This window comes from Phacochoerus africanus, chromosome 6 (genome assembly GCF_016906955.1).
Source record: "Phacochoerus africanus isolate WHEZ1 chromosome 6, ROS_Pafr_v1, whole genome shotgun sequence".
Classification (NCBI taxonomy): Eukaryota; Metazoa; Chordata; class Mammalia; order Artiodactyla; family Suidae; genus Phacochoerus; species Phacochoerus africanus.
Genome location: NC_062549.1, coordinates 88,898,402 through 88,926,184, shown reverse-complemented (window position 1 = coordinate 88,926,184; position 27,783 = coordinate 88,898,402). Strand labels below are relative to the sequence as shown.

Here is a 27,783-nt window from a genome sequence, read left to right as displayed (position 1 = left end):
GCCTTTGCTTTTTAATTGCTTTGAATGAACACATTTCAGTATAACTACTAGAAAATAACATTAATTCAGCATGTTGTGAATTTGATAAATAACTTTGAAAGGGCTACTTTTAATGACTGCTTTGGCCCTTTTATTTTTAAGGTTTGATATGCTTTTCAACTTGTTTGGCAGCTTGAAAGATACTTGGTAAGGTAAATGAGGTAGTGATAGTAGAAACAAAACTCTCTAGGAAGGGAACATAGATTAGAGAAAATTAATTACAAAGCTATTTTTTTAAATGTGGATAAATGCTGTTTTTATTTTTTATCTGGATTTTAACAATTTTCTGTGTTGGAAAATCAGCCCCATCCCTGTAATCCAGTGGCTATGGATCAAATATAAAATGTCAAGAGGCCATTGTTATTAATGCGGGCCTGATTTATAAAACTTTTTGACTGATAGAGGTTCATGTTGGTCTAAGTGAAAGCTGCTTGGTATCACCAGTGCAGCGTGTTGCAGACCAAGTTCCCCTCATCCCTATGGGACATGGTTCATATTAAATACTAAATATTAAATCCTTTCTATCCAAAGTAAAGGGCTGTAGCCTTAAGCCAGAGTTTCCTAATATAAGAAAAGCTGTTTCACCAAGTACGGTAGAGACTAATGGATAATATGTTGTTTAGTTAACAAAATGGTGTAAAGTGGGAGATCATTTTTGTTAAAAGATGTGTGTATGTATGTATACAAAAGATATGTATGTATATTTTATTTCCTTTAATTATGTAAATGTGCATTCATTAGTCAAGTTTCAAGGTAAGGCAATTTTTTTTGAGTCTAGATCTACTAGCGTTCCACATTGTCTTTCCTACATAAACTACACTCCCAGCGCTCTTCTTTACATTCTGTATTTTTATCAGTTATGTTGTATTTTATTAAATTACACAATTGGTAACAAACACACTTAGCAAAAGTAGTTTTGGAAAAATACACAATTAATTATGAGTGTTCAGTGTGCTAAGGGCATGAGTTAGTAAGTTTTATAGGGGGAGGAATAGGAAGGGTCATTTAACCTAGTAAGTTGGCTTAAGTCGAGGTCAGTTTCTACTCTACATACATAAGTGGAAGGAGCATTTAGTAGGACCTCAATTTTATTGTGTTTTATTATCATAACCTTTAGCTGAGCAAATGTGGCCCTATTCTTTTGGATAAGTTAGTCTCCAGTGCTTTAGCACTCTTAAAAAGAGAAGAGACAGGATGCTGTATTGTGCACTAACATTTTATCTCTTTTTAACAAAGTGCTTGAAAGAGGAGATTGAGAGAACTGTATGAAAATAGTGTGTTTTCTCATGCACAGTATTGCATAACATTGGAAAACTGATGCTTTATTCTCATAGTGAAATGTTTTGGTATTTTCCCACCAGTGTTTCTCTAACTTCCTCTGGGAATAAAAATAACAAAGTGTTGATTATAATATTTGTCCACATAGTTTCCCCCCTGAAGATGTCCCTTGGTATCTCAGTCCTATAAAGGCTTTTTAGGAGTCCATTTGAAGATATCTTAAAGTTAGTGACATAGTTTTGAATGACAGTGGCAAAACATATCATATATGTCTCTATGGCAACATCTTTTTTCTGCTTTTTATTTTTAAGTAGCTTCACCTTTGTTGCAATTAGATTATATTAATTGAAAAGAGTTTTGTTCATTCATCTAATTGTACTGGTACTATTCCAGGGTTGAATTTCCTATACAAGTTCTTTAATAAATAAGAAAGGGGGTTTGGAAGGAAATACATCACGGAGGCTAGATAACAAATATGGGTTCTTTTATGATGTTAAAAAGAGTAAAGCTAACTCTGATTACTTTAACCCTTACTGAGATTTCTCTTGAATAAACACCATTAATAGTATTTCACAAATTTATAACTACTAGGTTTAGCACTCAGTGACAGATAATCCAAAATAATGGTGGCTGAGACAAATTAGAAGTTTGTCTCTCTCCCATATGTAAGTTCTAGAGGCCTTACAGTAACTCCTTGATCATCACTGTTCCCAGCTCCTTCTATCTTGTTGCTCCATAATCCTCAGATTGCAGTTTCCATCTCACAGTCCAGGATGGCTCCTCCAGATCTCACAGTCACATTATCTGCATTCTAGCTAGCAGGGAAGAGAAAAGGGAAGGAGGGAGGTTGCCTTCCACCATCACCCCCTTGACAAAGTTGCATGCACCATTTCTCTTGACAGACCACCGACCAAAATTTGAATGTATGGCTTCATTTGGTTGCAAGGGAATATTGTTTATTCTCAGTGGCTTTGTGTCCAACTAAATATGGAAGATTCTATTTCTACTCTGTTATAGAAGGGAAAGCAGACACTGGGCCACAAATGACTGTTTCTGCCACAATTGGCATTCTTTCCCTAACACAATAAAAGCCTGAATTTATGTTCTTTAAAAGAAAATATCTTCTGTAGCACAATGCTGAATACACGGCAGGTCACTATACTTAGTAAATTTTTTCTTAATGGTAAGAAGTCAATGAATATTTGTTGATTGACTCCTTTGTTTCTGGAGATGTCACTAATAGAATTAGTAAAATGCCATAAAAAAGAGTGGGATGAACACAGTTGGAGAGAAAAAGTGATTGAAAATTCATTATTGTGGCAAGAAACATTTGAGGAAGTCAAAGTAAATGCTAAGTGAAGCAACTACACTGTCCCAGGTGTGTGTATGTATAAATTATTTTTGTAATATAAAATAAACACAATTAGAGTTTGTAGTATACCAGCTTTGATTCCCTGTAATTCTGACTTATAGGAATTTTGGTAAACAAGCACTTTAAATTATAGGTTTCCCCCCCAGTTTGAGAACTTTTAATAATTAGATGTAAGGCAGGGTAACTGTAATAGTTTTTATGCATTCAAAATGTGGCCTTTCTTTTTCAAAATTAATAATGTTTTTTGGTTTTCTGTTGTAAAAGTAACTACTTTGTTAGAAATTTAATGAAGAGAGAAAGTAGGAGGCATTATGTTAAGAAAATTCATGTTTTAAATGTTTAATGTAACATCTAGATCTTAGCAGGAAACTCAGATTTAATTCTGAGCCTGGCCTTAACCCATGACCAATGGAATCTAAGTGTGTTTATTTTTACAGTAGCCTTAATTGGGGGCTTGTAAGTTTGTTGGTTTGTTTTCTCATTCAATTTTGGTGATCTTGAAACAATATTTTAATTATAGGAGTTCAGCTATTTATAATTTTCATGGCATGAAGATCGGCAAATTTTGTTTTGTCTTGGCCACCATATGTTATCTTACTTCAGAGACGTGTGATCTTTGTGTCTAACAATGCACTTAAAAAAAAAAAAAAAAAAACCCTCCTATGCTGCAATGCTGGAATTCTAACAGAACAATCACTCATCTTCCCCCTCTTTTTAAAAAAAACTTGTTCTCATGGAGATATTGCCTTGAATTAGACAAAGAGCAAGCAGATACTAGAAATGTTTTCTGTACAGTTCTGTTCACGTACATTAATTTCAGTTTGTTTTTCGCAGTCTAGGTTTTTTCTTAGCTCTGCTGTTAATTACATTTCATAGTAATATTGATTTTGAACTAAGTTGCATTGAATTTTCATCACTCTCAGCTATGTCAAATTCTACTTGATGTGTCCTATATAGAAAGTTTATTGAATGATGAAACAAATGAACAAAGGAACAAGAAAAGAAAGCAAGAGGAGTTAGACTGAGGGTTGGCTTTCTTTCCATTTTAACCACGTTCCCTTAAATGGAAACACTAGTGCACATTTTTTTCTTTTTTGCTATGACAATTCCCATGTTTTTGCTAGGAAAAAGTGGAGTTATTGAAAATAATAATTAACATCAAACTCATAAGTTATTTACAGTCAGCTTTGGAATGCCTACAGATGTACATACCTTTTCCAAAACACTCGTACTTCCCCCTTTTTGAAGCCAAACTCCTCTTGGCTCATTCTTACTTCAGTTTTTGTGTGGTTGGAAACCAGAAACCTCAGATGCCCTGAGTCACTTAAAGATGATCAGAAGTTGACAGTATTACATTTAGAACTATGTAATTGTGCTAGGGATGCATTTATATATATAACTCTTCCATGAAGCTGTGTACTTTTTAAAGGCAAGAATTATACATCTTCTTTAGTAGTATATACCTATTGCTTACCAAAAAGAAGTCTAGCACTGTGGCTGCTTCAAAGGGAGAAGAGGCTAAGCAGGCAAGATTCTTTTATATATTGATAATTTTGGATCAGAATTTTTTTTGGTGGGGGAATATTCCTCTTCTTTTAAAAAGAAGTTTTGAAATGACTCTGTTGGATAGATAATGTCAGTATCTTGGGACATTATCTAGTCTAGCCACCTTGTTTTTCAGGAGTGAAAGTAGATCCAGATCTTACAGCTATTCCATGGCTGAACTAGAATTAAAATCCCTCTGTTCTGAATGCTTGACCAGTACTCTTTATAGTATACTGCAACATATGAGCTATCAGAACCTAGGAGTATTCCAAGAATACTACATAGTATTGGTAATGATAGTCACTCAGTAAATCATAATGTTTATTGCATTATGAATGAATGAATCATAAAATGATTTGTAGTAAATTACCCTGCAGTCAGGTTCAAATAACTGTCATTTTTTTTCTCATCGCAATGAAATGTTGGCATCTTCGAAACTCTGAATTTGGCTTGTTATAGGACTGAGCCAATTGTTATGTGTAACAAATTGTTCTTTGTTAATCTTAGGATCACCTGCTATTACCAGCTACCACCCATAACAAGACCACAAGACCAAAGATGTCAATTGTATTGCCAGCAATAAACATAAATGGTAAGTTGAACTTTTGATTTATGAATGACATGGGATTGCTTTGTTTAACCTAGATTATCTGGATTAACTAAAAAACACTTAAAGTATTCATTTGGTCTGGTAATATATCCATGCATTAATTTTGAAACAATTTCCTACTGTTTTCACAAAATGTTATTTTTAAATTTCTATACTTTTTTTTAAATTAAAAGGTTTAAAGTTATTTTTTAAATTATTGCATTTTTAAAAGAAAAATTCATTCTCTTTTATTTACAAAATTGGGAAAGTCAACATCTTTACTCATCTGTATACTTGTTGTCTGGGTCCTTTCTGATTATACATGCTATTTAAGAAGTATCTGCTGTGTTCTAAGAATTTGTAGGTTAGGTTTTTGGAACTCAAAGCAGTTTCCTATATTATATAAATGGTGATATGATTCCTAGACCAATCCTCAGAAGCCTATTTATTTTTAACCTATAATACTGATGAATTTGATATTGATAGTATTACTATTGCATTTTGTTCTAGCACTAGTGATGGGTATTAAATACAAATACAAATAATACTATAACATTCCAAGAGAAGCCAAAGATGTTAAGGCATAGTGTACTTGCTTAATAGTTTAGGAAGAGAAATAAAACGAGCACAGCAGTCACTGTACTCCAAAAATAAAGTCCCATAAGGAATAAGCAGAGTACTAAAGAAGTTTAATAAAGAGATGACTTCCAGCTGGATTCTTCATGGAAAAGAGCAATAGCTCACTCCCAATGCCAGCTGCATGAAGGAGCATAGTGTATATTGTTGACTAATTGCTTTCTCTGACACATCATACTAGGTTCTAATGAAACTAAGAGGATTGGCTGTCCCTCCTCAAGTCCACTTATGTGGTGTAATAGAACCACTGGTAAATTTTCTGTCTGGTAATGAGAACCTCGTAGTTTAATGACTAAGACAAAACTGAAAAGCCCTTTGAGCTTATTATCTACATTTTAACCAGTCCACATTCTGATTGATGATCATGATTAAGCCACGAAATACAATTATAAAACAAAACTCTAGGATTCTAGATAGAGTCCAATAAAATTTAGTCTTAGAGGAAAAGTATTAGATACCTGTTGTACATTTTGAGACCACAGAGGACTATAGAATTTCGATTAGCTATGTACAGACAGCTTGTCAGAACTTCTTAGGAGGCAGCTTTATATACATAAAATAAGACATTTTTTGTTAAAGCATAAAAGAATTATCATATTTTCTTAATCTTTCAAAGAATATAGAATGTTTTTCCTTCAATAAAGGCATACTTCTGAAGATTTCATGAACCCATCATATTACAACTTCAAGTGGAACAGTATATTCCAAAGTGTAATATACTCCAAAGAATATACTTAGGAAATATTTATTCTTATTCTATAGGTACCTAGATTTCTCTGCTTGAACCATAATAGATTTAACTTTTGGTCAGTTTATGCTCAGAAAAGCTCTTGTCTAAGCTTCAACAAGGCCGACTTCACTTGATTTTGTTGTTTTGATCTCAGGTTCTTATAAAATAAAACCAGGCATTCTTTTGCGTAACAGTGAGCTATCTGTTTGTGTTAATCTAAGAACAAGAAGATGCTGTTTGACTTTGATTATCTTGGCCAGGGGGCTAATTTTTGAAAATGAGCCTTTTCATGGATTTGAAAAAATACAATAACTAGAGAATCATTTTCTTTCTAATCTGGTTTGGATTTCTTTGTAAATAAGTTATGTTTTGTGTACCTTTTTAGGATATAGTAGACAATTAGAAAAGTTGAGATTCAAATTTGAGAAATAGTGACTGAGGAGATTCTGTTGTGGCTCAGCGGGATTACGTGTCAGTGAGGATTCAGGTTCAATCCCTGGCCTTGCTCAATGGGTTAAGGATCTGCCATAAGCTGTAGTGTAGGCTGCAGATGTGGCTAGATCCCATGTTGCCGTGGCTGTGGTGTAGGCCTGCAGGTGCAGCTGTAAAAAGAAAAAAGAAATAGTGATTGAGTATATTATCAGGCATCTAGTACTGTGCTGCATCCTCAGTCTCTTTTCTGAAAAGTCCTTTCACCTTCTTGCTCTATGGAGGCTGCTTCGCAAATTAGAGTTTGATTTTTCTTCTCCACCTCATACACCTCTGAGCCTGCAAATGGGGTGGGTAGTACCATTGCTCCCCACTACAACTTGCAAATGATCTCTCCTTTCTTCTTCAGTCTCCCTAACATCTTTCAAGTATGTAACATTCCTCTTACCCTTCTTTGTTGCTATCTACTACCCCACCTTCACTGATGACTCCCCACTGCTTTTGTCAACTCTTTGCCATGCAAATTTCAACATCTACATAGAGGACCTGTCCTGCACAGTGGCTTCTTTTGATCTTTTATTCTGCACTACCTCAGCCTCCCATCCACACAATCATACTCTAGACCTCATCATCATCGTAGTGGCACTGCCTTTGAAATCTCTTTAAGCATCCCACTCTGTTACTTGCTCTCCTGCTGTAATACACATATTCCAACTACTCTCTGACCTCACAAATCTCCAGTCTTCTGACCCTACCGCTTTTCTGTGTCCATTCCATTCATAATGGCTACATTCCTCTTTACCCAGCCTACATTACATGTCCCATACAATCACTACTCTCTTGCAATCTACCCTCCCTGTCTCCTTTTTCTCCTTAAGTCTCACTTGTCTGTAAAAATCTCACTCTAGTTAAATCCAGTTATTCTATATATGTCTGCTCTTAAGCAGCTGAAAATTATTACAAAATATCATCCATGCAGATCAAGTAGATTCACTTTAAATTTATGACCGTTAATTCCAAAGGAGCATTCAATACAGCCTGTCATAGCTGGTACATTCACTTGCCTTCTCTTTGAAACAGGAATTTCTTACCTTTTCTTTTCAAATCTCCAACATCCACTCTCCCCACCTCTCAGCTGACGAATTCATCAAACACTACATTTAGAAAATAGATGTAATCATATAAGAGCTACCTCATCATTCCACTACCAGCAGCCCAGCTGCATCTACACCCACAAATGCCTTCCTTCTAATGGCACTAGGAGAAAAGTCTCTTCCACTGAGTTCTAAATCCCAGCTTTGCTACTTATTGGATATGTATAGTTGAGCAAGTTAATTAACTTTTTTGTGTACCTCAGCTTCCTGTAAAAGGAGATATTAGGAATACCTTCCTTTTAGATTTGTGTGAGAGTTAAATGAGCAAAAATGCTTTAGGGAGTTCCCTGGTGGCTTAATGGTTAAGGATCTGGTGTGGTCACTGCTGTGGCCTGGATATGATCCCTAGCCCTGAAACTTTCACATGCCTTGGGTGCACCCCCCCCCAAAAAAATTGCTTTGAATAGTGCCTGGCTGTTTTCAGGTTACTCACTATGTTAACTACCTTTGTCACTATTGTCATTGTGATCATTATTATTATTATCTAAGGGACTTCTTCCTTTTGGAGCCTGCATTCTAGCCCCTCTTATAGTTTCAAAGGTTTTGCGCCTTCATTTTTATCCTTTCTATCCTGAATGATCAGTTTCTTCTCTACTGGATCATCCCCATCAACATACAAAATATCTTAATATTACTTCAGGTATAGGGAGACTCTCTTAACTCGATGTTCTATTTCTCTGCTCCTTTTCATAGCAAAACTCTTGAGAGGGTTACCTGTACTTGTTGCCTCCATTTGCTTATCTCCCACTCTGTCCTCTGCTCACTCTCATCTAGCTTTTGATACAATTGAAATGCCTTTGTAAGAGGTCACCAATGACTAGTATCTTTCCAGTCATGGAGACAATATCATGTCTCAATGTTTCATCTTATCTGACCACTCAACTATGTCAATACCTCTCAGTATTTGACATGGTTGACTGTTCCCTCTTTTTTTTTTTTTTTCAGTCCTTTTAACTTTTATTTTTAAAAATTTCAAATCTACAGAAAAGTTGAAAGGCAATGAGTATATGGAGACTCTTTACCTAGATTCTACCAGTTAACACTTTTCCACATTTGCTTCATCTTTATCTGATTATCTATTTACACTCACATGTATTTTCAGAAAAAAACAACCATTGAAGCATTAATTGTAGATATTTTGACACTTCACCTCTAAATACTCGATTGTGCATCTCCTAAGCAAGGGATGTTCTCCTACATAAGCACAATAAAATGACCACACCAAAGTTTAACAGTGATTCAATACAGTTTAATATATTCAGTATATATTCATATGTTCAATTTTTTATATTTGCCCCTAAAATATTCTTTATAGCTTTTGGGGAGAGGGATTCAGAATCCAATCGAAGGTCATACATTGCATTTACTTGTCACACCTCCTTAGTCTCCTTTTATCTACAACAGCTCTTCTGCCCTTTTAAGAATTGTTTTTCTTTTTTCTTTCTTTCTTTTTTTTTTTTGTCTTTTTGCTATTTCTTTGGGCCCCTCCCACGGCATATGGAGGTTCCCAGGCTAGGGGTCGAATCGGAGCTGTAGCCACTGGCCTACGCCAGAGCCACAGCAACGTGGGATCTGAGCCGCGTCTGCAACCTACACCACAGCTCACGGCAACGCCAGATCATTAACCCACTGAGCAAGGGCAGGGACCGAACCCGCAACCTCATGGTTCCTAGTCGTATTCGTTAACCACTGCGTCATGACGGGAACTCCAAGAATTGTTTTTCATGACATATACATTTTTTAGATGATTTCCCACCTTTACTGTAATGTTCTCCTTTACCATTGAGCTTTCCCATTCATAATTTTCTTGTTTTTAGCTGTGTCCTTTTCTTTTCTGTCTAGTGAAGTTCCTTTAGCATTTGTTGTAAATCTGGTTTGATGGTGCTGAGTTCTCTTAGCTTTATCTTGTCTGTAAGGCTTTTTTTGGGGGTGGGGGTACACCCACGGCATATGGAGGTTCCCAGGCTAGGGGTCTAATCGGAGCTGTACCTGCTGGCCTATGCCACAGCCACAGCAATGCAGGATCTACAATCTATACCGTAGCTCATGGCAACGCTGGATCCTTAACCCACTGAGCAAGGTCAGGGGTTGAACATGTGTCCTCCTGGATGCTAGTCAGATTTGTTAACCACTGAGCCATGACAGGAACTCCAGAGCTTTTGATTTCTTCCTCTAATCTGAACAAGAGCCTGTCGGGTGTAGTATTCTTCGTTGTAGGTTTTTCCCTTTCATCACTTTAAATACATCATGCCACTCCCTTCTGGACTGCAGAGTTTCTGCTGAAAAATTAGCTGATAATCTTATGGGGCTTCCTTTTATGTTATTTGTCCCTTTTCCCTTTGTCTTTAATTTTTGTCAATTTGATAAATATGTGTCTCATCATGTCTCTCATTGGGTTTATCCCTCCATATTTCCTAGACTTTTGTGTATCTTTTCCCATTTTAAGAAAGTTTTCAGCTATTTTCTCTTCAGATATTTTCTCCGGCTCCTTCTCTCTCTTCTCCTTCTGGGCCCCTATAATGTGAATATTGGTGCATTTAATGTTATCCCAGAGGTCTCTTATGCTCTCATTTCTTTTCATTCTTTTTTCTTTATTCTGTTCAGCAGCAGCAGTGATTTCTACCTATCTCTCTTCCACTTCACTTATTTGTTCTTCTGTCTCATTCTGCTATTAATTCCTTCTAGTATATTTTTTAAATTCAGTTATTGTTTTGTTCAATTCTGTTTTTTTCATTACATCTTCTAGTTCTTTGTTAAACATTTCTTTTGTCTTCTCAGTATGTGCCTACATTCTTTTTTTTCTGAGATCTTGAATCATCTTTACTATCATTACTCTGAATTCTTTTTCAGGTAAATTATCTATGTCTGCTTCACTTAGTTGTTCTTCTGGGGTTATATCTTGTTCCTTTGTCTGGAATATATTTCTCTTCCATCACATTTTGTCTAACTATCTGTGGTTGCAGTCACCATTAGGCAGGCTGCAGGATCATAGTTCCATTTGCTTCTGGTGTCTCCCCCTAAGGGTTGAGGTTGGCCCAGGAACTTGAGCAGGCTTCCTGGTAGGAGGGACTGGTGCCTGCTTGCCTGGTGGGTGAAGCTAGGATTTGTTCTTCTGGTGGGAAGGGCCATGTCAAGGTTCATGTTTAGAGGTAGCTATGAGATCAGAATGACTTTAGGCACCCTGTCTGCTAATAGGTACAGCTGTATTCCCACCTTTGGTTGTTTGGCCTGAGGTATCCCAGCACTGGAGCCTGCAGACAGTTGGGTGGGACCAAAAAAACAGGTTCAGGGAGAGAGCTCACATGGGTGATTATTCCTTGCTGCTCTGCCACCAATGTCCTTGCCCCCACAGTAATCCATAGCCAACCCCTGCCTCCCCAAGAGATAAAACATTGCAAGATGTTTATCTCCAAGATCCACAGGTCTGGCCCAGGCTTCTATGGAGTCACTGCTTTGCCCTGGCTTCCAGTACACATGAGACTTTGTGTGTGCCCTCCAAGAGTGGAGTCTCTGTTTTCCCAAGTCCTGTGGTGCTCCTGCACTCAAGCCCCATTGGCCTTCAAGACCAAATGCTCTGAGGGTTCCTTCTCCCAATGCCAGACACCCAGGTGGGGAGCCTGACATGGGCCCAGAATTCTCACACCTGCGGGAGAACCTCTGCAATATAATTATTTTCTTGTTTATGGGTCACCCTCCTGTGGGTAGGGAATTTGATTATATCATGAAAGTGCCCCCTCCTGCCATCTTATTCTGGACTCTTCTTTGTCTCTGGGAATAGGATATCTTTTTTGGTAGGTTCCAGTCTTTTTTGTCAATGGTTGTTCAGCAGTTCAGTTGTGATTTTGGTATTTTCATGTGAGGAGGTGAACTCAAGTCTTTCTGCTCTGCCATCTTGTCTTCCTCCCCATATACATTTTTTAGAAATTAGACTTATTGAGGTATAATGGACATGCAATAAATATCACCAGTTGTATGTGTATAATGAGTTTTGACAGATGTAATGTCTCATTTTCCTCCTGTCTCTCCTTCTCAGTCAGCTTAACCTGCTTCTCCTCCTCTGTGAGGACAGGAATCTTGTTTGTTATGTTTGTACTTATGACCATATCCCCAGAACCTTGAGCAGTGTCTGGTGTAGGCAATGTTGCAAGATGTTTATCTCTGTTAATTTATGTAATGCTCAGCTGCCAGCTAAATATTCTTTTTATAGATGAAGACGTTAAAACTCAAGGAAGTCATTTGTACCATTTATACAACTACAACATAACTAAGAGCCAAGTTCTGACTACATTGTATAAAATATTTTGATTAATTATTATATTGTTAATTAAATATTTCAGCATTAAAGACAAATGTGCAAATATTAAAAATATTTGGACTCAAAAATTTGATAGATTTTCGTACCACTTTGTCCCTGTGGTATAAAGGCTAAGCACATTCATTGACAGCAGTATAATTCAGTGTAATATAATGTTTTGGATTTCATCTGCACATGTTTGTTGAACGACAGAATAAGTAAGGTAAATGTTATTTGGTCATTACTTTGTGGTCACTTGAAAAACTTTACTATTTTACTCTTTTCATGATTAAAAAAAGTTGAGCACAGTTTAGTCTAATCTTTTCAAGTATAAAATAATTAAAAATATGTACTAGGTTATGTTTCTACCACATTTTAATTTAACTTTGGAATTCACAGTAAAGAGTGGACTGATAAAAAAAAAAAGAGTGGACTGAAATTATGAATCTCCTTTTCAACAACTGTTCTACAAGAGGAGAACTCATGCAAAAAATTGAACTGTAGAACTCTCCAAGATTCAGAGATTCCTTTGACTTATCAGGCAATAAATTTGACAAGCTGTGCTATAATTATATCATTTATAATCTGAAAAGTATAAAGTATGTGGGCATAATAAAGTTTAGGCACCTGTTTATTGAAAGAGCGGAGTCATTGTGAGGACACCTCTAATATCAAAGTTTTTCACCTTGAACAATATGAAGACTTAAGAAAGTTGAATAAAATATATTTTCTGCCATTTCTAAATTCAAAGGTTATGTGTAACTTGGAAAGAAAAAATGAGTTGTGGGTTAGAACCCTCTCTCTGACTTAAGTGGAGCCTGTAGAATTTTGGAGAGGATAATAGAGGACATAAAGTCAAATTTTATTGAACAACTGATTTTATAGTATTCTAGATAGGGATATTTGGGAAGAGGAATTTGATTTTCCAATTTTAGCAAAGTAAATTAGATTCCCAGGTCAACACCTGGCCTTAAACTATAGTGTATAAAGATTCTACTTTGTGGTTTTGAGCTTTGGAAAAGAGTCTGTATAAGAAACAGCTGAAAGAGAGTAGGATATTGGTATGAAATTAATGCCATTTAGAAAATACTAGTCACATCATCATTCTGTATTCTCCATGCCATATTTAATTTTTGTAATTTATTGGTCTTCATTTTGAGTTTTCTTTGTTATTTAAGTTCCTTTGTCTTATAAGAGAGTTGAAAACAAGTTAGTGACGCTGTGAGAAAGTCTTTGTCTCAGGAAGTCTTCACAACGAAGATTATTGAAGCAAAATGAAATTCTAGGTATGCTTTAAAAAAGCTTTTAAAAGCGATTGCAGATGGATGGCAGAGCAGTTGGTAATGAAGTAAAAGCTATTGCTATTTTTTTTAAAAAGGTTTCTGGAAGGTCTCTTTGTACTATAAATCTCTCTGTACATTGCCTGCTTTTAAATGATTTCCACTTATGTCGTGGTAAAACTGCTTGTTTCCTTTCTCTCACTCTTGACGAATAATGCAACAAAATAGAGCATAGAGTTTTTAAATGGTAGCTATGTTTTAGACCCCTTTCGTCAGGGAATGAACACAGCCATTAGCAGATGTTTCACAGTTTTACCGTCAATTTTGTTGATTTGGGTTTTCTCTCCTCCTCTCTGTATACCATTGGTGTGATAGGTGAGTAATAAAAATAAAACTATAACTCTAATTCAACCCTATTATTATTACGAGTCTGAGTAGGTGAACAAATAAGGCTAAACTATAATTAAAATTAATCTCAAAATAATTTCCATCTAAAGAAAATCTAGAAGAAATTACTAGCAATGAAAAATCTTTTTTATTGGAAAGGGTGTAACAGAAGGGCAGGAAGCAAACCAACCAAATAAATGGGTTGGTTTTAATAATGAGAATGTTGATACAGTTGCTTTTGATGATCACTTTCATAGAAGTGTTATCCCAAAGAATACATTTGGAAACTCCTATTTTAGATTTGCTCTTGTAAAATAGATTGGTTGCCTAAGAGAGTGGTGCCTGAAAATTGTGCCTTTTCTTATATATTTTCATTTATCCTTAAAGGCTTGTATTCTATCTGTTTTTAAAATGTAATTACAATTTTGCATTTCCATTACAATTTATTCTATTTCAGTGTTATATAATCATGTCTAGTTGAGTGAATGGAGTCTTCTCTTAAAGACATGTTTTGATTTTTTAAAAATTCATGATTAAATAGTTCTCTTTTGACTCTCTACTAAAACCAGTAGTAAAATTCCTGTACTGAGAATTTCTATCGAGAAAAAGAGAAAAATCACACTGTTCACCTGAGAAAATTTTTTTCTCCCAAAATATGTACGGAGATATATCAATTATGTATATAGTAATAACTGGCAGGTAAAATGATGTGTTAATATTTACTATACTGTGATAACCAATACTTTCGTAAAGCTCTAACTTCACGTTTTAAGCCTCTGAATTGAATTGGCAGTTTTCTAGTGAGAAGACAATCACCTAAGGGAGGCAGAGTAACTCAAATTCCCTTTAGAATTTGAGTAGAGTTTGGCTTAGTTCCATAGGTTCCTTTTTAGCTCACAGTCTCCATTGATGCTAAGTTACCAAGTGGATATAGACCAACAGTGATGATTTAGATCAGTTCTAAACCGTAAACAATATGCTGATTTTTTTTTTTTTCTTGCTTTTTAGGGCCACACCCATGGCATACGGAGGTTCCCAGGCTAGGGGTCCAGTCAGAGCTACAGCTGCCGGCCTACACCACAGCCACAGCAACATCAGATCCGAGCTGCATCTGCCACCTAACCACAGCTCACGGCAAATGCCGGATCTGTAATCCACTGAGCGAGGCCAGAGATCGAACCCACAACCTTATGGTTCCTAGTCGGATGCGTTTCTGCTGAGCCACAACAGGAACTCCTGATTGATTTTTTAAAGAGTGATTAATTTAGGTACTAGGTAGTTATAAATTCCAATGCCTATGATATAGGATCAAAAATTAGAAGAATATGGTAGATGATAAAATCTTGGTGACTAACATCATTTGGTACCTTAGGAGATAAAACTTGAACTAGACTGTAAAGGAAACTTAGAATATAAGGATGAAGAGAGTATAAGATATTTATTAATATATAATTGATTCAGCTACAAGTAAACAGAAAACCTAATTAAGTTATTTAAGTTGGCTTAAATAACGGGTTTAATTGGATTTATTTTTTCTTATGTGCTGAGAAGTCCACAGCAATGAACCAGTTGCTGGTGTTGATTCAGTAATTTAAGGATGCTAGGACTAAGGTTAATGCAGTTCTTTTGGCCTTTCCCAGATGATCTCAAAGTGGCTGTTGCAGCTCAAGCCATCATATCTGTAGTTCAGATGGAAAACGGGGGGAAGGCATGGTGTCTGTCAGGAAAGCACATTTTCCAGAAATTTCCAGCAGACTTTTGTTTGTGTCTCATTGGATGTAAACTGTGTCACATGCTTATGCCTAGCTTCAAGGGAGGCTCAGAAATATAATATTTCAACTAGGCACATTGTGATCTGAAAAAAAATGTGGACTTCTCTTACTATGGATATAACAGATATTGTGGACAAACTAGCAGCAGCTGCTTGCTCCATCATATGCTACATTGGGATTGAGCAAGAGGTCCAGGAGGAGACAGTAAAGAGAGGATTCATGCTGAGAGATAAGAAATAAGTGTTTATTGCAAGGGATGCAGCTGTATGATTTAGGTCATTAATGAGTTAAGGAAGTAAATTTAAGCTATCGATTTAAAAAACACTGTAAAAGATCTATTGAAAAAAAGACTTTAACCTGGCTGAGGTCTGTAAATAGAAAATAATTAAGAGGGAAGCTGAGCTAGGAGGAAGGGTAGGGTAAGTTGAAGCATCAGAGAAGATGAGCTAGGAGACATTGCAGCAATCTTGGGTGAGGTCATTAAAGGCCTGGAATGGAAAGAAAGGAAAAATGTTCAAAGAAATTCCAAAGGAAAAATCCATAGTGCTTGGCTGAGGGAGGGAGAAGTAAAAGCTGATTCCCTGATTTTGAAATAGCTGTCCTGCAGCTGTTTCTTGCACCCCCTCATTTCTTCTGGTATCTTTCTTTCCCTTTTTGTTTCTTGAAGTCATCAAGGTATCTGTTTTTAACTTCTTCCAAACTGTTATCCACACTTTAAGCATATCCTCTTCTGAGCCCTCTTCTACAAAGTAAATTTGAAAAGAAATAAATTTTTTAAATAGAAGAAAAAAGATTAATGGTATATATCTGTCTTTGTGTACTTGGGACACTTACCACTTTATGGAGAATGATTATTGCTTTGATGATTTATTGGCAGTTACACAGGAAATTTTTTTTCTTGAGTAGTTTGTCTTTTTTTGATTTACCAGTCAACAATTTAATCTACGTGAACTTTCACAAGACTCCAGAAGTTTAAATTAGACCAGTTTGCACTGCGTCTTCTAGGATATCAGGCCTTCCTTGACCCAGAGGAGCCAACTGCCAAGCCCACTGTTCCTAAATGACCTTCAGAGTCCGGTTAGCTTCAGTGAGATCACTTTCACTTTTTCTCCCTTGTGGCAAAAATCTGTTTCTACTCAAACAGATGGTTTAGCTTTCAACAAATAAAAGCTACAGATCAGCATCTATTTAATCCAGCAAAATTTGTTTGAACCTCCTACTAACTGTCCAAATCTGAAATATTTCTTTATTTTACACACATTAATCTCCTCAGAATAGATTTATCTTTCTCCTGGAAGAATCAAGAACCTTGTAGTGTGTCAGAAGATTGAGCCATTTCACATAATCTCCAGTTTCTGTTTTTCAGAAGAACTGCTTAACAAGCACAGGTTCACCTCCTCTGTGTATTCTCTTTTGTGGTGATAGCAATTGGAAACACTAGGGATTATAACTTTCTGTGGAGTGTTACATAGTTCTTTCAGCATTTGTGTGGTAAATTCTTTGATATTTAAGACATAAGCTGAAGACGGGGTGATAGGCCAGCATCATCTCAGGGATATACATGTCAAAGACATTGTAATTTCTGTTCACACTGGGAAATACCCCCCCCCTTAGGCTTTTTACACATAAAAGCCTTAAGAAATATATATTTCTTTTTTCTGAATCCAGCATGTTGCAATTGAAAATACGGATACAGATTGTTAATTAGAGAGAACATTTGCTTTGAGGATCTTGAGTATATCAGGCAAGAGTTGCCTTTAGGAGTTCCTGTTGTGGCTCAGCAGTTAGCGAACCTGACTAGCATCCATGAGGACACAAGTTCGATCCCTGGCCTCATTCAGTGGGTTGAGGATCCGGTGTTGCTGTGAGCTGTGGTGTAGGTCACATGGCTCGGATCCCGCATTGCTGTGGCTGTGGCGTAGGCTGGTGGCTACAGTTCCAATTGGACCCCTAGCCTGGGAACCTTCATATGCTGTGGGTGCAGCCCTAAAAAAAAAAAAAAAAAAAAAGAGTTGCCTTTGACTCAACCAAGTGTCCATAGAGATATTTTACTACAGGTTTATTACACTCTTTGCAGAAACAAATGCATGCCTAATGAGACAAATAAACTATAAGATGGTTTGTTGCTAGGAGTGGAGTTATTAGAAAGGATTATATAGAAACTATTTCTTCTACATGGCAGACCTTTAACTATTTATACACTGTGTACCCTCTGAGTCTTCACATACCAAGGCCTTCTAATTTTCAGAAGCTATTTTTCTTGGACCTGGGTTCAGGTTGCCTCAATTTGATCATTTGCTTCTGAGTGGTCTCTGCTTTTTCCACCTCTCTTAAAGAAGGCCATGAATGCTACGCATAATGAAGTGTGTCCAAATTCTATACAGATGGTCCCCAACTTACAAATGTGTGACTTAACAATTTTTTTACTTCGAGGTGGTGCAAATGTGATGTGCATTCAATAGAAACCATACTTCAGACTTTGAATTTTGATGTTTTTTCCCCCAGGTCAGTGATATTCATTATAATACTCTTATGTTGCTGGGCAGCAGTAGCTCCCAGTCAGCCTTGTTATCACAAGGGTAAAATGATACATGTACAACCATTCTAGACCCATACTGCTATTATGTGTCCACTTTTGGCACAATATTTACTGAATATGAGCTGAACATGAGATGTTCAACACTTTATTGTAAAATAGGCTTTGTGTTAGATGATTTTGCCCAATTATAAGCTAATGTAAGTGTTGTGAGCTCATTTAAGGTAGGTTAGGCTGAACTATGATGTTTAGTTGATTACGTGTATTAAATGCACTTTCTTTTTTTAATCAAAATATCAGTTTGATGTAACTTACAGTTTACTTTCACCATATTCACTAAAATGAAATTCTGTCTAAACAAGGTGATATGTAAGTTTTCAAGCAGAATATGTGGTTCTTCTGCTTGAATACTTACACAAAGCCAAAAGGAAGGACCACCAAAAAACTGTAAGTTCTAACAACTCTGTCAGTAATTATTCTAGAACATAGAATAATACACAAATTATCCATATTCTAGCCTAAAGTTTCTAGAAGCATTAAATGCATTTTCGACTAAGGATATCTTCAATTTACAATGGGTTTATCAGAATATAACCCCATTGTAAGTTGAGGGAGATCTGTATTGTGTACTTCTGTTGGTGAAACCAAGGGTTTTTTTCCCAATTACATCATATATTGTGCTTTCTTCAAATATAGTTTATAACTCTTTTTTTCACATATATTACTACCAAGTCATATCTCTAATTTGCTTGGTGATTTTGACTTTTGGACTAAAGTTTAGGACTGTATTTTTATCCTGATTTAACATATTTTTGATAGTTTTTTCTTAAATCCCTTACTCAACCAGCATTCAGGAAAGGCTTTTCTGAGCCCATAGAATAAGTTGGGGGTCCCTCCCCACCTTATCTGCCCAGAATACTCTAAACTCCCTTATTTTTGTAACATTCACAACATTAGTAATTAGTTGCTTATTGTCTAACTTCCCTGCTAAACTGTAGGTTCCTTAAGGTTAAAAACCCTATTTGTTTAATATTTTCTGTTGTTCCTAATGCCTTAAAAATAAGTGCCTAGAAGTTCTATTGTGGCTCAGCACGTTAAGGATCTGGCATTGTCACTGCTGTAGCACGGGTTCAATCCTGGGAACTTTCATGTGACACGGGTGCGGCCAAAAAAAAAACAAAAAGTGCCTAACATATAGTAGGTGCTCAAAAATGTTTTTGTTGAATTAAATATAGATAAGCATCTGTACAAGCCAGGCACTTGTGTAGAATAGCCAAGAAAAACAATTAATTAAATACACATATGGGAGTTCCCGTTGTGGCTCAGCGGTAACAAACCCAACTAGTATCCATGAGAATGCAGGTTCAATCCCTGGCTTTGCTCAGTGGGTTAAGGATCTGGCGTTGCCATGACCTGTGGTGTAGGTTGCAGACATGGCTCGGATCCTGAGTTGCTGTGGCTGTGGAGCAGGCCGCAGCTACAGCTCTGATTCTACCCCTAGCCTGGGAATTTCCATATGCCTCGGGTGTGGCCATGAAAAATAAATAAATTAAATAAAAGTAAAAAATAAATTTAAAAGACAAAAAAAAAATACACACATAAACACAGACACAGGGTGAAGCTTGAATTGAATCTTGGAGGAAAAATGGGATTGGCCAAATGGATGAGATACTCTAGGCAGTATAACATGGATATCAGAAAAGGAAGAACACTCAGCCCACTTGGGACACTGAAGTAGGATTAAAGTGCACAGGCACTGAGGTGTAGAAGAATCTAGAGAGGAAAGCAGAAGCCAGTTTTTGAAGGCCTTGTGTGACATGGTACAGAGTTTTGAATATCCTATGAGTAAAAGGGAGCTACTAAAAAATTTTAAGCAATGGAGATGCACAAATAGACTCACATTTCAAATATTTCTCTGACAGCAGTATGAAGGATAAATTAGAGGCTGATTCTTTTACAGGGACAACAGTTAAAGAGTTACAATCATCTAGGCAAGGAATGAAGAAATGAGGGATACACTTCATGTAACAAAATTACTAGAGGTAGATACATAGATAGATAATTAGTTATCTATAACCTGCAAACCTAGCAGTTTGAAAAGACAACCATTGATTATCTCACACAATTTCTGATGTCAGGAATCTGGAACCAGCTTAGTAGAGTGATTCTGGCTCCAGGTCTCTCCTGAGGTTGCAGTCAAGCTTTTAGTGGAGCTGAAGATTTGATTAGGGCTGAAGGATTTGCTTCCAAACTCACTCACTGTTGGTAGGAGGCTTTAGCTTCTCACCATGAGGGCCTCTCCTTGGGGCCTCTCTCAAAGTAAACTGATCAATGAGTAAGAAAGAGAGTGAGTCAGAGAGCTTCCAAGAGAGAAGCCAGTCTTCTAAACCTAGTCGTGGAACTGATATCCCATCAGTTCCCCTGTGTGCTACTGCTTACATAGACTCATCCTGGTTCACTGCAGCAGGGACTACACAAGGCGTAATACCAGGAAGTGGTACGTATGGAGCCTGCTTACCACACTGGCTTATGACAGTATGTAAAGAGTAAGTTTAGAAGTCAGGAATATTTCGATGGTTTGTGGAGATAAGAGGACAAAACACTTCACGTAGAAACTATGCTATTTAGTCATGCCTCCCAGCTTCCTACTACCCAGAGCAGGTAAAGGAAGCATTTGCTTGATTGAAATGTAGGGTAGGAACCCATTGTAAATGTTAAATAATGGTTACTTTTGCAGTAATTGCTTAGTTTTATACTATAAGATATAGTAATCTGGTTCCATATATGTTTTATAGTGTCATATAATTGCAGTTCAGATTTACAGATAATTGCATAGCACCACACTAAGTAATATACAAATTTCAGAAGACCTCTTAAGATGTGATTTATGCCTTCAGAGAATGAATAGTCTTACTGGAAAGCAGGACATACGTAGATCACAGAAAAAATCTCAGAACTGGAAGAACACTTAGGGACAGGGTAGCACAACAGCTTCATGATACAGATAAGAAAACATATTGGGAAAAGCACATGGCTGATTCAGCCCAGCTGCTAATGGAGCTGTGACCAGAGTCCAGATCTTTAGATTCCCCAGACACAGCACTTGAGTTAACTGTAAAAGGTAATTTATTTATACCACCAAGGACATTCTTTGAAAACATAAGCCATTTGTATATTTGCAGCAAAATGACTAAGTATTTGTCCTGGGAAGGGTGAGACATAAATGTCTCAGATGTTTTTGTCTTTTTTTTTTTAAAGGCCAACTCATTTGTCACTGATTACTGTGTGATTTTGAGCTAAATTATAATTAGTATTAGTCAACCCAGAAAAATAATTAGGAGTGTCCCATACCTTACAGTTTTTTGAAGCAGGCACCACTCTAATTAAAGTAAGATGTTTACTTAAATTTTCCCATATTAAAGTGATAATATCCAGAGTTAGGTAAAGTAAGAATTACGGTATAAATAATGAGTAAAAATAGTATGTAAGTATGAGCTACCCTGTTAGAATAAAGAGAGTGAAAATAAATTAAGCATTGAAAAGATTTATTCAGCTTAAATGTCACATCTTAAAATATTTTGGAATTTTGTCCCAAACAAAATGCTTTTTAACATAGATTTGCCCTGTGCTACTAAATGGTTTAAATTGCAAATTCAAGTTTAGCCCCCTCCCCACCTTTTTTGAGTACCCACCTTGAATGTTAAGCATATTTCTGGTTTCTTTAACACATATAATTGCATTTGATCCTTACAAAGTCCTCATGGTATAATTTTATCCCTGTTTTGCAACTGAAATGGCTGCAAAATTAAGAGAACCATAACTAAACTTTCTGAATAGTCCATTGCAGTTTCCTTTAGCCCAAGCACTAGCTCCTACTGGTAATGACAGCTTTTCCCTAAATACAGTTTGCAACTAAGTGAAAATAGTAGAACTAAATACCAGCTTATGCTACCATAATTTCAGAGTAACAGCTACTGTGCTTATGTTCCAGTCACCTAAACTATTTAATGGTAAACACACAGTTGGGCATGATGGCCAACAAAAAGATGAGTATTTATGTTCACAATAAGATAGACAGGCTCACAAACTAGTCCCCTGGAATTTCCACAATAAGCCAGGAAGAGTTTTTCACCAGTATATCAAAATATGGTGAAAATGAAGAATTTTCTGGAAATATGAAGAAACAAATTGAGAAACTGTAAACTCCAGCTTTCTTGGCATCATAAGTTTACCTAATTAAAGTACTTGTTAAATAAATTCGTCCTATCCAAATTTAGCAGACATTGATTTCAAAGTTTGCTTGCTTTTCCCATGACATTTAAACATACAAAAGTCTTTTTTTAACATTTTCTAGTAAGTAGATGTTAGTCATTTCCCTAACCTAGTCTGTTCCAGACCAATAGATCAGTTCTACATTCAAAATAAAACATCACTTAATAGTAAAAATAAAGTCTGTCTTCTCACTAATGAATTTACTGTCTGCGTTTCTATAGATGTGGCCATGTATCTTCCCAGGAAAATTGGCTTGTACTCAGAGTAAGACAGAAAGGTCCTAGTTTTTCTAGAAGAACAAGGCCATGAACATAAAAATTCTCCTGCCCCTATTCTGAGTTTGGTTAATTGTACTGTCCTCACACACTCTAGCAAAAATGTACTATTCTATTGGTGCTATCTTTTCCCTTTTATCCCAGGGAGCCTCATTCATCATATAGTTAATAAGTACTACTTTGAAAACATCTAATTCAATTCCACATTTATTAGGAACCTACTTAATGCTAGACCTTATCTTATGAGCTGAGAAATACTGCTTAATATGAAGACTACATATAGTGCCTGCCCCAGATAAATTCACACTATAGTATAGCTTTCTTGCTTCTTGCTTGTAGCTGCATATAATAATAATTTTTCAAGTGACAGAAACTAACTTGGGGTAACCAAGCATACTTTCTAGGAGAGCCAGACAATCAGACTTGGAGGTCTCTTAAAACAAGGCCCCAACTTACTCTACGGAGCTGGTCACAGACCATAGCTTGTACCACAAGATCACTGATTTCTAATTGTGCTTCCAGAACCAGTGCTCTTAAAACTAGATACTCCCGCTTCCAGGGCTACCACCCTCTCTGGAAGAGTCTTCATAGCCACAGATTTTTTGTAGTCTGGAGCTGGTGCATCTTATAGGCAATGCCTAGGTCACATGCCCACACCCTAGTTGCAAGAAAGTCTGAGAAATAAAATATCTGGTCCTCAGGGAAACACTTACTTATTTTTACCAGTTTATTAAAGGATATACTAAAGGATACAGATGAACAGCCAAACAAAGGGACCCAAGAGATCCGTAGGGCAAGGTCCAGGAAGTTCCCAAGCACAGAAGCTTCAGTACCCCTGGAATTGGGGTACAGAAATTAGGATGCCCTCTCAGTTCATGGATGTGTTCACAAACCTAGAAGCTCTCCAGACCCCATACTATTGGGAATTTTATGAAGGCTTCATCACATCAGGCATGATCAGTCGTTAATTCCATTTTCAGCCCTTTTCCCTCTCCAAAGACTGTGGAGCAGGGCTGAAAATTCCAAGGTTCTCATCGTGGCTTGGACTTTCTGTTGACCAGCCCGAACCCAGGAGCCATCCAGGAACCTACCCAGCATAGCCTCATTAGAACAGAAGATACTCCTGTCATCCAGTACAAAGGTTTCAAGAGTCTTGTGTCAGGAACCAAAATCAAAGACAAAATATTAGAACAAAAGATGTTCCCAGTGCTCTTATCACTCAGGAAGTTCCAACAGTTTCAGGAGGTCTGTGCCAGGAACCAAGGGCAGAGACCAATATATATTTCTATTATCTCATAGGAACTTAAACTTACATAGTGGAAGGTAAGCTCTGCCTCTTAAGATAGGAGAGTCTCCAAACATACAAAGACTGTTAGATGCTAAGTGACCAAAAACTTCTATCCTCTACATTTTGGATAATCAGAATGTTAAACACAGGAGATGAGAAGAAGGAGACAACAACCAAAGGAGAAATATAGGCTGTTTGGCATTACTTCGTATTACTAAAAGAAAAAAAGAAAAAAAAAAACCCAAAACTGTTCCTATACCACTTGATAAAACTCATTTAATGGAAGGCTAGGTGATAACTGACTCTCAGAAGTTAATAAGGTCCTAGAGAATATAACTTCACTTGAGGCCCATTATCTCTCTGCTGGTAAAAAGAACTAGCATCTCTGGAAAGGGTTAGTCTTCGCATAATGCCCACACTTAGAGTCAAAGCTCTTAGTTCTCATCCTTCTCAGCTCCGTAACCAAATGTGTAAGCAAGTAGTTCAATTTAATGCCCTCATCTGTGTCATGAGAAGGTTGGGGTAGGTGATTTTTAAAGTTCTATAACTTCTGCATAATAGGCTAATTGCAGTTAATGTCTTTGCTTAAATGGATTGTGTGTTTTAGAAGGCTCATAAATCATAAGCTTATTTTTTCATGACAGTAAATTTCCATGAACTCAAATAATTAAATCTTCAACTCCCACAAAGTTTTTTTTAAACAATACTATTTTTTTAAAAAACAATACTATTTTCCCACACAGTACAGCTTAGGCATTCAAGTTGCAGCAGGGGAAATGCTCACTGAATTTGTCATCATTATTTTCGGCTTCTATGTTTATGAGAGCCTCCTTAGTTTCATAGTTTCAATAATCTATTTCTCAAATAGATTTTAAGCCATAGCATACCTGATTTAACATTTGAGGATTAAATTGCAGTTATGATAATGAATTAGAACGTTATGTTCTTTCAAAAATAGTTTTGTCTCATTACGAAATAGAAGATTCTTCACATTTTTTGGTAAAGTGGAGGATTTTGGACACATTCTATATCCACTGGTTGGCTATTTTCCTTTTTTGATACAGTTGATTTAGTGATGGAGATGGTAGAAAATTATGCATTTAAAATAGATAAAAATCAATTAATTGAATAAAAACCAAATTATTTTCCACCGAAACCTGCACTTTTTATGTTTCCACCATTTGTGTACAGGCACTCCGTTTTCTCCATATTCTTGACAACAGATTGTTGCCTGTCTTGTTCTTAGCTGTCCTTGCTGATGTGAAGTGGTGTGTTAACTGTTGTTTTGATTTGCATTATTAGTGGCTAATAATGTTGACCATCTTTTCATGTTTTTATTGGCCATTTGGGTATCTTCTTTGTGAAATGTCTCATCAGATCATTTGCCAATTTTTTTTTCCTTTTTTTAATCACTCAAATGAATTTATCACATCTGTAGTTGTGTAATGATCATAACAATCCAGTTTCACAGGATTTCCATCCCATAACCCAAGCACATCCCTCCGCACCCACCAAACTCTTTCCTCCGGAGACCATAAGTTTTTCAGTGTCTGTGAGTCAGCATCTGTTCTGCAAAGAAGTTCAGTCTGTCCTTTTTTCAGATTCCACATGTCAGTGAAAGCTTTTGATGTTGGTGTCTCATTGTATGGCTGACTTCACTTAGCATGATAATTTCTAGGTCCATCCATGTTGCTAAAAATGCCACTATTTCATTCATTTTAATGGCTGAGTAATATTCTATTGTGTGTATGTATGAATCTTCTTGATCCACTCCTCTATTGATGGACATTTAGGTTGTTTCCATGTTTCTGCTATTGTAAATAGTGCTGGAATGAACATTGGAGTACATATGTCTTTGTGAGTTGTGGTTTTCTCTGGATAGATGCCCAGAAGTGGGATTGCTAGATCAAATGGTAGTTCTATGTTTAGTTTTCTGAGGAATCTCCACACTGTTTTCCACAGTGGTTGCATCAATTTACAATCTCACCAACGGTGTACTAGGGTTCCTTTTTCTCCACACCCTCTCCAGCACTTATTGTTTGTAGACTTTGATGATGGCCATTCTGGCTGGTATAAAGTAGTATGGTACCTCATAGTGGTTTTGATTTGCATTTCTCTCATAATGAGTGATATTGAACATCTTTTCATGTGTTTTTTGGCCATCTGTATGTCATCTTTGGAGAACTGTCTGTTTAGATCTTCTGCCCATTTTTCGATGGGGTTGTTTGTTTTTTTGGTATGGAGTGGCAGAAGGTGCTTATAAATTTTGGAGATTAATCCCTTGTCCGTTGATTCACTTGCAAAGATTTTCTCCCATTCTGTGGGTTGTCTTTTCATTTGTTTAGGATTTCCTTTGCTGTGCAGAAACTTTGAAGTTTGAGTAGGTCCCATTTGTTTATTTTTGTTTTTATTGTCAATACTCTAAGAGGTGGATCTGAGAAGATGTTGCTGTCATTTATGTCAGAGAGTATTTGGCCTATGTTTTCCTCTAAGAGTTTTATAGTATCTGGTCTTATATCTAGGTCTTCAATCTATTTGGAGTTTATTTTTGTGTATGGTGTTAGGGAGTGTTCTAATTTCATTCTTTTCCATGTGGCTCTCCAGTTTTCCCAGCACCACTTATTGAACAAGCTGTCCTTTCTCCATTGTATATTCTTGCCTCCTTTGTCATAGATGAGGTGGCTGTAGGTGCGTGGGTTTAATTCTGGGCTTTCCATCCTGTTCCACTGATATATATTTCTGTCTTTGTGCCAGTACCATGTGGTTTTGATGATTGTTGCTTTGTAGTATAGTCTGAGGTCTGGGAGCCTGATTCCTCCAGCTCCATTTTTCTTTTTCAGGATGTCTTTGGCTGTTCTGGTTCTTTTGTGCTTCCAAACAAACTTTAAAATATTTTGTTCTAGTTCTGTGAAAAATGTCCTTGGTAATTTGATAGGGATTACATTGAATCTGTAGATTGCCTTGGGTAGTATAGTCATTTTGATGATATTGACTCTTAAAATCCATGAGCATGGTATGTCTTTCCATCTATTTGTGTCATCTTTGATTTCTTTCATCAGTGTGTTACAGTTTTCAGAGTGCAGGTCTTTTTTCTCTTTAGGTAAGTTTACTCCTAGGTATTTTATTCTTTTGGATGCAATGGTAAATGGGATTGCTTCCCTAATTTCTCTTTCTGATCTTTCATTGTTAGTGTATAGAAATGCCGTCGATTTCTGTGTATTAATTTTGTATCCTGTGACTTTGCCAAAGTCCTGGATGAGCTCTAACAGTTTTCTGGTAGAGTCTTTAGGATTCTCTAGGTATAGTATCATGTCATCTGCAAATAGTGATAATTTTACTTCTTCCTTTCCCATTTGGATTCCTTTTATTTCCTTTACTTCTCTGATTGCCATGTCTAGGACTTCCAAAACTCTGTTGAATAGTGGTGGTGAGAGTGGACATCCTTGTCTTGTACCTGATCTCAGTGGGAATTCTTCCAGCTTTTCACCATTGAGAATGATGTTAGCTGTGGGTTTGTCATATATGGCCTTTATTATGTTGAGGTAGGTTCCTGCTATGCCCACTTTCTGAAGGGTTTTTATCAGAAGTGGGTGTGGGATTTTGTCAAAGGCTTTTTCTACATCTATTGAGAGGATCATATGGTTTTTATTCTTCAGAGTGTTAATGTGGTGTATCACACTGATGGATTTGTGGATATTGAAGAACCCTTGCATCCCTGGGATAAAATCCCACTTGATCATAGTGAACAGTCCTTTTAATGTATTGTTGGATGCAGTTTGCTAGTATTTTTTTGAGGGTTTTTGCATGAATGTTCATCAGTGAAGTTGGCCTGTAGTTTTCTTTTTTTGTGGAGTCTTTGTCTGGTTTTGGTATCAGGGTGATGGTGGCCTCATAGAACGAGTTTGGG

The 27,783-nt window shown here is 36.6% G+C and overlaps 1 protein-coding gene across 1 annotated transcript in view; it reads left to right on the top strand.

Moving 5' to 3' along the window:
• The window catches only part of ATF6 (activating transcription factor 6), a 219,664-nt gene that overhangs the window by 155,100 nt on the left and 36,781 nt on the right, over positions 1-27,783 (top strand). Inside the window, exon 16 of the mRNA XM_047782874.1 lies at positions 4,742-4,826. Coding sequence (XP_047638830.1) covers positions 4,742-4,826 — 85 coding nt within the window. The remainder of the gene's footprint in view (positions 1-4,741; positions 4,827-27,783) is intronic.